At 49.1% G+C, this 12,067-nt stretch overlaps 1 protein-coding gene across 2 annotated transcripts in view; it reads left to right on the top strand.

Annotated features, from left to right (window-relative positions):
- Gnao1 (G protein subunit alpha o1) overlaps positions 1-12,067 on the top strand; it is a 146,355-nt gene that overhangs the window by 116,724 nt on the left and 17,564 nt on the right. For both annotated transcript variants that reach the window (XM_005345621.2, XM_005345622.3), the window contains exons 4-6: positions 5,949-6,109; positions 10,225-10,353; positions 11,075-11,204. In XM_005345621.2, the coding sequence (XP_005345678.1) occupies positions 5,949-6,109; positions 10,225-10,353; positions 11,075-11,204 (420 nt within the window). The remainder of the gene's footprint in view (positions 1-5,948; positions 6,110-10,224; positions 10,354-11,074; positions 11,205-12,067) is intronic.

The raw sequence follows: 12,067 nt of genomic DNA, 5'->3' as shown, positions 1-12,067 counted from the left end.
CGGAAGGGGTTATTATTATAATTACTATGATTATTGTTATCAAGATTATCATGCTTGCCTGGAAAGTCTTGTACAAAGCAGGCTTATTTATGTCAGCTTGCTGTTTGTGTCTGAGGTACTTCATCTTTGCTCATAATAACTAGCATTTGCAGGGCTTTCTCATGCTGCAGGGCTGTGTCACATCCTCAGCCCATCTCATCCACACAAATAGCCGTGTGCACCCCATACCAGAGGGACAGCAAGGGCTCTGAGAGAGTAAGTAGTCTGTTCAGGGCACTGACAGACAGGTACAGAGCCAGGACTAAACCTGGATCTTTTGTGATCCTCTGGCTCTAGGAGTCGTTGCTGTCAATTCTTCTAAAAAAATCTGCTTTGCACTCAGGAACAGGGAAGGATTTAGAAGATCAACTCTGCCCTTCTGCCTTCCAACTATGGTGCCTTGCAAGCTCCTGGAGCATATGGTGTTGGGGTGGAACACATGTGGCCAGTGTCGCACCTGATCTCTACTCACCTGGGATATAGCACAGCGCAGACAGGCATCAGCTGCATCTCTGAGACACTGAGTCAGCTGGCATAGGGGCTGCCTATGGCCCAGCAAGTAGGAGATATGTGAGCCATGGCAAAGTCCTCACTGGGCCCTGGGAGCTGAAAGTGCTCGATTCTAGCTCTATGGATGAGCTGGAGACGTTATGGAACAACAGCCTCCCTGGTAACTACCAATGAACTGTCCCACCAGCTAAGCTGACACCAGCTCTAAGTACTACTTGCTACACTTGCTCAGGATATGCCCTACAGCACTCGGTGTGGGGGGCCTATCCTTCACAGTAGGGGATCCATTGTATGCCTCTGGTTCAAGGACATTGTTGACTGAGTTTTCTGTCCTGCCAGGTTCCTGCAGTCATTAGGTCCCAAAGAAATCACAAAGAGGTCTACATTGGCCCATTAGCTTAGGCTTCTTATTAACTCTTATATTAGCCCATTATTCTTATCTGTATTAGCCACATGGCTTATTACCTTATTAGAAGGGCAGTCACATCTTGCTTCTTTTGTGGCTGGGACAGGACTGCAGAAAGCAGAATCCTCTTCCCAGAATTCTCCTGTTCTCCTTGACCGGCCCCTATTTCCTGTCTGGTTGTTCTGCCTATTCTTCCTGCCTGGCTACTGACCAATCGGCGTTTATTTAAAACATAATTGACAAAATACAGACAATTGTCCCACACCAGACATCACTACCCTAATACCATCCTGGACATCTCTGCTCCCCAGCAAGGGCTTAAGGCAGCCTGCTTCTGGGGATCTAGGCCAAGCTGCTCCTCCACCTCCTGCCCACCACCTGTCATCCTAGATGCCATGCACGGGTCTACACAAGGGGTTTTCTAGAGCCCTGGGGTTCTCCATAGTGATTCTTATCCACCCTGAATGGCATCAGTCCATTGCCTGTCTGCATTAGGACTAAGATCCATTTAACCAGAAAGGCTGTGCCTTTTAAAACAGTAAGAATGCCCATGCCATTTCTTGGTCATTGATGTGATTTAAAAAAGAAGGAAGGAAGGGAGGGAGGGAGGGAGGGAGGGAGGGAAAAGAAAAAAAGAAGAAAGGTATCTTGCTGGTTGACATCTAGAAGTCACAGCTTCTCTTCTCCTAGCCTCGTGATCCTGAATATGTAAGAACAGAGCTCGACTGTTGACACTGAGACCTGCAGTCCCAGCTGTGCTTCAGCCCCTGTCACTGCTGTCACTGTAGTTGTCCTTTGCACTGCTGTGTGGCCACAGCAGCTAGAGGGGTGGGAGAGAGCATGCCCTCCACTGGGTAGATGCTAGCACAGCTGCCATCCAGTGCTGTGTCCTGTTGTTTTACGTGATGACCCTGTGGAGGAAGCAGGGATACTGTCATCCTCCATTCATAGCATGAACACTGGACCTCTGCTTACACGGGGAGCCCAGGTCGAGACCAAGGGAGATCCACCCATCCAGGACTGTACATGGAGCAAGGATGTCTACCCCAAGGACAGGCCCGTGCTCTGCCAGACCTTATATTGCACCCTGTGAACAGCAGGGGGCAGACTACTGTGGAGCCATATTGGAAAAGTGGGTGCTGGAATGTGAGCTGCACCTCTGGCTTGGGAGAAGGCCTAGACAGAAAGGTCAAGGTCAGGGTGAGCCCCATTCCCCAGGCTTGAGGGCAGTTGGCAAAGAACAGGACGGACTCTCCCTGATAATTGCTTGGTGCCCTCCACAGACTTCCAGTAATGTTCGTGAAGCTTCTCTTGCCCACCAAGACTGTGCTCAGGGATGAGGACTAGGCACTAATATGGCCTCAGCTTTGGCCTCTGGTGACCTGACTATGTCTGAGATGTGAGTCCTGGGCTGTCAGCTGTAACATAATCCATGCTAGGGCCAAGTCTGATGTTAAAATGTAAAAGAGCCTTCACTTAAAATTGACTGCGCAGCAGCTGTATGTAGGGCACTATGTGAGCTCCAGGGTACCATGAGAAGTCAAGAGATCACCCTGCCCCAAGATACAGGCACATTTATCACCAGACACAACACAAGATGGTTGAGGGACATTCAAGGTAGGCATGGCCAGAGCAAAAGTACCTTACACAAATGGAGCACCTGATGGGAAGAGAGGACTGTGTGTGACAGGCCCCATCAGAGTAGTCTGAAAACAGGTAGCTGGGCTTAGTGGGACATGGTCATGATTCCTGAACGTAGGAACAATGGGAAACATAACAGGTTATTGTAACCATTCACATTAGGTTTGACTGTGAATGTTCTGAAAACAGTTGTTTAAATATGATAGAAATCGTATGCTTTAAAATAAAGAAGTAAGGAGAGAAAAATATATAGCTCAATAAAAACAATAAAAAATCAATAACTTAACAGTTGGAATCATGTTAGCACAACTCTGGATAGCACACTTGCATGTAGTTGTCCAGGACCTGAGCTGTTTTCAGGTCATTGTTCCACCATCCCTAAGTGATGAACCAATCCAGCTGCTGGAGCTAGAACCATCATATCTAAGTTCTGAGCAATAGGAAGGAGAAGGGGGGTTGAGAAACAAGGCATCCCTTTATTCATGCAAGCATTCATTCATTCATATGCAGTGATAGGAATTGAACTTGGGTCTCATGGTAGCTAGTCAAGCATTTTGCCGCTAAGCTATATCCTCAGCCTCATGGATATTGTCTTTATTTTCTTTTAAAAAAATATTTGTTTATTTACTTATTTATTTTGTGTGCAGGGAAGGGGGACATAATTGTGTGTGTGAAGATCAAAAAACAATGGGTAGGAATCCCCTTCCACAGTTTGGGTCCCAGAAGTCAAACTCAGATTATCAGGATTGAGCCTTTACCACTAAACCACCTCATCGGCCCTGAATCATTTCTTTAAAATATTTCCTTGTTACACTTGAGCCTACATCTCTTGTGTGATTTGTCAGTGATCACCCTAACTACTTAAATTATTAAGATCCACAGCCTTTTTTAGTTGTATGCCATTGTGCCCAGCTAAAATTTTGGGCTTTTTTTTTTCTAAAGAAGGGAGTCCTGGCTGGGCGGTGGTGGCGCACACCTTTAATCCCAGCACTCGGGAGGCAGAGGCAGGCGGATCTCTGTGAGTTCGAGACCAGCCTGGTCTACAGAGCCAGGACAGGCTCCAAAACCACAGAGAAACCCTGTCTCAAAAAACAAAAAACAAAAAAAAAAAAAGAAGGGAGTCATGGTGTTGGGAGATTAAGGATCTCCGACTGTGTGGTACACAGACTGCAGAGAAGCCAGACTGAGGACACAGGGAAGGAATGGGAGCCGCTGTCTGTGACCTCAGTCTGGATTCTCTGACAGGTGAGCAGCATGCGCGGTCATGTCACATATCCAGAGGAGAGGTTAAGGGACGGGGCAGACAGGGACTAGCATGGGCTCCTCCCACTCAGCTTTCATGGAAAGAAGTGTGCAGAGAACCCCAGGACCACATCCCGCACAGCTCTCCAAGCAAGCCTTCCAGGATAAAAACCATAAAGTTCTCACATCTAGGGACAAAGTGATCTCGTGAGGGCCCACAGTTTATCTCTACACAGTCACTATGCACCCTTGACATCCTCTGTGTCATCTGGACAATCAGATTGGAGCAGGATTCTGACCCCCAAAGCTTTGCCTGGCCTGCACCATGAACCCTGAATCCCACCCTGCTCTGGGTCTGTCACAGTCCAGAACTGACCAGATCCTAGGGACATGAGAATTGAGAAAGTCAGCAAACTCTAGCTAGGTCAGCTGGCTACTTCGCACAACTGGGAAGACAAACCCAGAGAACTCAAGATGCCCTAAGGGCAGCCAGGCCAGGTAGAGGAAGCAAGCAGAAGCATGGCCCTGACTCACAGGTCCCGTAGCTGTTTTTAGCTGCAGGTGGAGGCTGCCTTCCCCCTTCTCCACCTACCCCTCCTTGAGTCATTCTGGCTGCCTGGGGCACCAAAAGTCCAGACTCACCCACTTTTCCAGACCCTGGGAAACCAGGCTGCCTTGGTTGGGTAACCCTCCCTGTCAGGTGAGGCGACTTAGAAACCCAGAACACTATTCTCAAAGAGCAGGGTCTGGATTAGCATAGTAGGCGTGGCCTTCCAGCTTCCTGCCAGGATCACTTCCTTCCTGGAGTAGGCAGTGGGGAGAGCACAGCTGACAACTTTCCCATAAACCTTTGGCCGTGGACAGGCTGTAGCAAGTATATAGCCACCTAGTCAGACAGCAGGCCTCTGGAAAAGTCTCCAGGTAGCCAAAAACCTCCTTAGCCTTTGTGTGGAACCTTTTTTTGCCGCAAACCCTCCGGTCGGTCGTTGACCTGCTGTGTCTCCCCACACCACAGAGGATGCCTGCTGCCAACAGCACCTCCCGCTTATTTCTGAATTAGCCACTGGCTTTAGTAGGCTGCTGTTGAAAGGGCTCAAAGCAGAACTGTGCAGGTTAAAATAAGGGCAAGGTTCTGGACAGTCTACACAGCCTAGCTGAACCGATTAGCTCCCATTCTGACCCTGCACTGCTCCTTCCATTGGCCCTCTAGTGACATGTATTGTTAGGCCAGGATTTTTCAAATGGAATAAGCTTATCCCCTAAGACCTGTCTCCCCTGGCCTATGCAAATCCTCTCAGAATACAACCTTAAGAAAGAAGCAGGGAAGTGGTGGCACTGGGTCCCTTAACCTCTGTAGCCCTGACTAATACCCATAAGTTCTATGTTGCCAAGTGCCACAGTGACACATGGACTAACCCTCCCCCTAAACTCAGCTACTTGGCTCAGGGACCCTCTTTGGGCTCAACTCTAAATATGTATCCCAAGTTCTTTACTGGGGTGAATGGGAGCCCAGACACATTGGGGGTGATGGCAGAGGCCCACTGCAACCAACCAAAGCAGGCAAGGCCTCTCTGTGAATCCACACACTGCCACCCTCATGTCATTCTGTGAGCCAAAGGAAGTTCCTGTTATCTGAATTTCCCTCTGTTGAAAGAACTCAAATGAGGCTCCCAGAGTACAGTATACAAGACATGGGGCCTGGAAAGATGGCTCAATGGTTAGGAGCACTGGCTGTTCTTCCAGGGGATCTAATGCCATCTTCTGACCTCCACAGGCACCAGGCATGCACATGGTGCAGATATACATGCAGGCAAAACACCTTTACACGTAAAATAGTAACTTTTAGAAAGGAATCCGGTAGGGTTCATTATAAAGGGAAACACTCTCAGTGTGAATGGGCAGTGACCGTAGGGACTGTTGTAGCAACCCACATTTTAGACAGGCTTCACGCTACTCCTGATGCCTCCCCGGAAGGGCTGCCTCCCCAGAAGGGCATTGTCTTGCCTTTCCAGATGATGAGCAGGTCCATTTGGCATCGGCCTGCTGTCCTGGTAGAGACTACATCAGAAGCCCCAAGGTCTCAGAGCAGTGTGTCCCTCTGTCCATGCAGGCGGACTCCAAGATGGTGTGTGATGTGGTGAGCCGTATGGAAGACACTGAACCCTTCTCTGCAGAACTGCTTTCTGCCATGATGCGACTCTGGGGTGACTCAGGGATCCAGGAGTGCTTCAACCGATCTCGGGAGTATCAGCTCAACGATTCTGCCAAATAGTAAGTGTCCAGGCGGGCTGGAGGCTGGAATGCCGTGTGGGACGGGGAGGATTCCGACTGAGATACAAACCTAGGTTAATGCCATCAAGGAGGGGACAAGAAGGGCCTTACTTCTTGTGCCCAGGATGAGGAAGAAAGCAAATAGACAATTACACAGGCAGTGTCTGGAGAGCAGGAACCTGGTCCACCTCTCTGGGACCACATCTGTACCCACCGGAAAGGTTCTAGGCTAGCAGGTAGGATTTGTTTATTCAAGAAAGATCCAGGACACAAGTATGAATCAAGAACCATGATGGAGCCGGGCGATGGTGGCGCACGCCTTTAATCCCAGCACTCGGGAGGCAGAGGCAGGCGGATCTCTGTGAGTTCGAGACCAGCCTGGTCTACAGAGCTAGTTTCAGGACAGGCTCCAAAGCCACAGAGAAACCCTGTCTCGAAAAAGCAAAAAAAAAAAAAAAAAGAACCATGATGGAACACACCTTTAATCCCAGCATTCAGGAAACAGACGCAAGTTGATCCTGTGAATCAAAGGTCAATCTGGTCTACACAGAGACCAGATTGTCTATGTATCCAAGGCTACATAGACAAACCCCATCTCAAAACACAGTCACAAAAAATAAAGGCAAGTAACAACAACAAAAATATACATGCATAAAGCAGCTCGTATGCTGCCATCTTATTCTATTTTTAAGAAAACAATAGACTTGGGGCTGAGGTTTAGCTTGAGTACCTGCTTAGCACACTCTAGGCCCTGGACAGTATTTAGCGTCACCAAAGTAGACTTCTGAAATATGTGATTCTGAAAATCACATAATGAAATCCACTACTTTGTGTTTTTTAAAAACTTTCTTTGCTTTGTTTTGTTTTGTGAGACAGGGTCATATGTAACATCAAACTCACTACGTAGGTGATGATGACCATGAATCTTAGGTCATCCTGACTCCACCTCCCAAGTGCTGATGTCACCAACACCCAACCTTCTTCAGCTTTAAAGTTAAAAAAAAAAAAAACAAGAAATAAGTAGTTCTCAGTCAAGAACTAGAATAAGCAAGTATAAGCTTCAATATTGTGCTGTGACTAGATAAGAGGAAGAGATGAGGGAGTGTGAGGCAGAGATGGAGAGAAGGGAGAGTTGGTAAAAGCCACAGCCTTCAAACCTGCTGCACTTTGCCACTTTCTCCCAGGTGGGTGGCTCTAGAGTCCTGGAGTGGATAGCAACAATGGGGTGTATCTTGGCACTGAAGAGCGCCCCTAGTTTTTGTAATCTGGTACCAGTGGGGTGCTACAGGCTTTTACCCACTGTCTAAGGATGTGTGTGCACTGACCTCATCTGACTCAGCTGGGCCCCAATCCTGGAGGCATTTGTCATTGTTTGCAGTAGTGGGTGGTGTTGCAGTCGCCCAGCAGGTAGAGGGCAAAGGAAATGCTAGGTATCCTGCACTGAACAGGTCAGCCCCCAAAACACAGAACCAACAACAGCAGCCCAAAACACCAGTGGTGCTGAGATTAATCACCATGATCTCTGGGCAAGATGGTAGACACCTGTAATCCTAGTGCTCAGCAGACAGAGACAGTGGCGAGTTTGAGGCTAGCCTGGGATGTACAGTGGGATAAAAATTGCAGTCTACATTATACCAGCCTCGCCAACTGGACCCAACACAGCAGCACTCGCTAATGGCATGCGGGTCTTTCATTAGCTAGGAGGGCAGCTAACAAAACTAGGAACTAGAGTAAGGCCTCTTACTTCCCTTCTCACTCTCGCTGTCCTCACACCTGGGTGGGGCTGTAAATAGGCAGATGTCTAAGGTAAGTCGTGGCCGCCCAGGCCACCAATCTGTGTGAGCTCTCAGGGACACCTTGATGAGCAGAAATCCAAACTCCCTGTGCACGCTCAGATCACAGGCCTGAGAATGGCTACCTGGGAGACCAGATGGAGCACCTCTCAATCAGCTCCCTCCTCCCCTCCCCCGCTGGGCCCCAGAGGGCCTCCTGGCCTCGGTCTGTCTTCTGGAAGTCCATCATATGTTCCTCTCAAGTTGTCCCCATTTCAGTGATACTAAAATGAATCCCTTGCAGAGATATCTTAACAGCGGACCAGGATATAAAATGAACATGAGTGTTGTGGCCACCATTGGCGCTCCCCCGCCCCACCACCTGTCCTCTCCCTTCCGCTGTTTCCACTAAATCATCTTACACTGCTCAGTATTTCCTGACCCTTACCTTGAAATATGGAGTTCAGCTCAGCTCACCTTCCTCCTTCCCACACTCTCCCGCCACCCCCAGTTTTCTGTTGGTCTCAGTTTTTATTCTTCCTGTGCCCACTGTTATAATTTGAGTCAGTATTTGCAATTACGTGTCCCTCCACTCCTTCTGAATTTTACTCTCTGGCTCTCCTTTGCCACCTTCTAATTTTGCCCCATGGAATGGTGTTCTCCTAGTCATGTCTCCTGTACTGCCTCTCTGAGAGAAAGCCAATAGGAAATAGAGAGGGGTGCAGGCAGAAGAACCATGAGTGTTGCTTTGCCTGTCTCATCTTGAGGTGGGCTCTCTCTGTGTATCCACGCTTACCTGGAACTTCCTGGAACTTGTTTTATAGAAGACTGGCCTCAGACCTCTCCATCTTTGTGCCTCACCCTTATTGTGATTACAGGTAAACGTACCACACCTTGCTTTCATAAGTGCTATTTTTGGTCCAGAGTTATGTTCTTTTAGGAGTTAAACTGGCCCTGATGGGGCTATGAAATTGTACCCCTCTGAAGAGAGCCATTAACATCCTAAAACCCCAATTAATTACCATACCACCCCACCCCTACCCTGCTCCAACCATGCCCCTTGTGGATCCCAAGCTCAGAGGGAAAGGGACCAATCAGTTGCTGTACCTCTGCCCTGGTCTTCACTCACTTGCCTGCTACAACACTTCTTCATCAGTCAAGAAAATTCCACACAGACTTGCCTACAGGCCAGTCTTATGAAGCCATTTTCTTAATAAGATTCCCTCTTCCCAGATAAATCTAGGTTTGTGTCAAGGTGAAAAATCCCAACCAGCATACATGGTTAGGGATGCCTTGGTGAGACTCAGCAAGCACAAAATGAGACCAGGGCCCGGCTTGTGTGTTCAGAGGACATTGCCCAGCTGGGGTAGGAATAGTGAGACAAAGGGTTCCCCAGGCCTGGTGTCCAGCAGCGTCAAGGCTATTGGCCTGAAAGAAGAGGCCAATAGTTGTGGAGGAGGAAAGTCAGGCACAGAGGACTGAAAACAAAACCTTCTCAATACACTCAAGCCTTCTAGAAGGAACCGGTGGGGTGGGCCCAACACCACTGACCTACTCTGCTCCCTCAGCACCTTCCCCATCTTCCCTTCCATTGAGAGAACTTGGGGAACTCTAATTCCAAAGATCTGGGTTCCAGGAAGGCCCTATCACTGCTCAGCCGAGATGGACCCCTTGGTCCCTGCTGACCAGAACATCAATTGGGAAGAGGCACAGAGACCTTGGTAAACAAGAGGATGTATAGGATGGTAAACAGAGACTCAGAGCTCCACAGAGCAATAGGAAGATTCTAGAGCATGGGACTTACCTGTATTGATGGAATACATGTAAAGAATGGAACTGGGGACTAGAGAGATGACTCAGCAGTTAAAAGCACTAGCTGTTCTTCCAGAAGACATGGGTTCAATTCCCATACTTACATGGCAGCTCACACCAGTCTGTAACTCCAGTTCCAGGGCATCTGAAACCCTCTTCTGGCATACATACATTCAGACAAAACACCCATACACATAATATAAAAGTTAAAAAATATATATTTTTTTAAGAGAATAGATCATACCTGTGGGCCATTATTATTTTCAACTGAAGATATAACCACTGTACTGTGATCCTGGCAGTCTCATTGGTAAGTCTCAGCCCAGGGTAGCTGGGTCTACATGCCTTGCTGCTTTGAGTCTGAATTTGAGGACCTTAGAGACTAAGACCCTCAAATTCTCCTTTGATTGTCTCCACATTGACTGACTAAGTGCTCCACAGTCAACCTTGCAAAAGCTATGGCGGATGCTGGGTTCCAGAGATAGTGAGCAGGGCTCAGGTTCATGGACTCTTGTATGTTGTCACCCCCAGCTACCTGGACAGCTTGGATCGGATTGGAGCCGCTGACTACCAGCCCACTGAGCAGGACATCCTCCGAACCAGGGTCAAAACCACCGGCATCGTAGAAACCCACTTCACATTCAAGAACCTCCACTTCAGGTGAGGCCTAAGGAGATGGGACCTGCTGACAGGCCCTAGTGCTGGTCCTGGTGATGCGGCAGAGAGACGGGGGACTGTCCATGCCCTGATTCACAGACAACTAGATAGCAGAAGAAGCCCATCTGAGAACTTGTTTTCTGCCGAGTTTAAAGGCTAAAAACAGCAGGTGCCTTACTTCAGAGGCCCTGGAAGGGGACAGGGTGGGTAAGCCTGCACCAGGTGAGAAGACCCAAGCATCACCACAGTCTCAGGCCAGAGAGGCTGAGAGGGCAGCTCCCTCTCACGTTACAGAGAACTCCAGAAGTGGGGTTTTCCCAGACGCAGAACAAACGTAGGATCCAGGGGCTCTGAGGGCCAAAGAACAGGAGCCTGAACTGGGTTACCAGGTTCCTGGAGCCCTACTGGAAGATTTTTGTCTCCCAGGAGACATGGGCTAAGGCCTAGTGACCCCTGGGCTGTCTTCCAGGTGTGGTTTCTTGATATCAGGTGAATCTAGAAGAGAGACCAAGAAGTGGGGCAGGTCTTTGAGTCACTGTATTTGCACAAATTCAGTCCTGGGACTCAGGGGTAATGAAAGCTGCCTTCAGGACCCAGGGGTAGCAGTGGCTCATCTGTCAGTCTGTTGGTGCTCAGAATGGGGTACTGCATCCCCACTGCTCAGCATTCTCCTGACTAGATAACAGGTATCCCCGCCCTCATAGCTTTCCTTGACTTTCTACAGGCTGTTTGACGTTGGGGGCCAGCGATCTGAACGCAAGAAGTGGATCCACTGCTTTGAGGATGTCACGGCCATCATCTTCTGTGTCGCACTCAGCGGCTATGACCAGGTGCTCCACGAGGACGAAACCACGGTGAGTGACCTGAAGGGAACGCTGGCCATAGAACAAGCCAACGTTCAGAGTTCTCAGGCCTCACAGATGGCCTCTGGCAGGTATCCTCGCGCGTTCTGTGTTGTCAAGGCAGATGCTCGTCATGCCAATACAACAGAGGCAGCTGGGGGCTCCCAGTGAAGTTTGTATTCAAATGTGCTGCAGATAACTTATCAATGTCAGGGTCTTGACCAGTAAGCACCTTGTTAGTAAACAGTGGAGTCACACAGAGCTGACAGACCAGAAAAAAATTAAGCAAATTCTACAAAGCCAGATAGCAGCCAAGCAAGAGTGTGTGTGCAGCAGGAAAGGCAGCCTTAGCTTCTTCTGACCTTCCTGGGATTCTGGCGAGCTGGATAGCTGTGGGGCTACCTGGCCAAGAGAGGCACCAAGAAACAGGCATACTGGGAGTGACAAGCCTTGGTTCTCTATGTCATTCTCAGCCTCTAAGACCTGCCACCTAGCTTGAGAAGTTCCTTGTCAGCCTTTCCCTTGGCCTCATCCTGTCTCTGCTGCTCATTGGTATGAGCTAAATTCAGGCAGCACCCTTTCTGGCTGGGTTCCTGTCGTCTGAAAAGTGGGGACAGTAATACCACCTGCCTTGTCTAAGGCTGCTGGTCATGGAAGTGTTTTCGCTTAACAGTGCCCGGCCAGCCAGTATAGTATTGCCCTTAGCCAGGTACATCCGCTGAGCTTTTCCCATCAGCCCACAAGTCTGTGGGCCTATCCACAAAGCCTGGAAAGGGACCAGGCCTCAAGGATATCCTACTGGGTCATGGGAGACAAGCCCACTTCTGAGAGTGGGGTTCGTGGGGTTCATGGCTGTGGACTCACACTTTGGCATC

This window comes from Microtus ochrogaster, chromosome 4, assembly GCF_000317375.1.
Source record: "Microtus ochrogaster isolate Prairie Vole_2 chromosome 4, MicOch1.0, whole genome shotgun sequence".
Classification (NCBI taxonomy): Eukaryota; Metazoa; Chordata; class Mammalia; order Rodentia; family Cricetidae; genus Microtus; species Microtus ochrogaster.
This window is presented reverse-complemented; position numbering and strand designations above follow the sequence as displayed.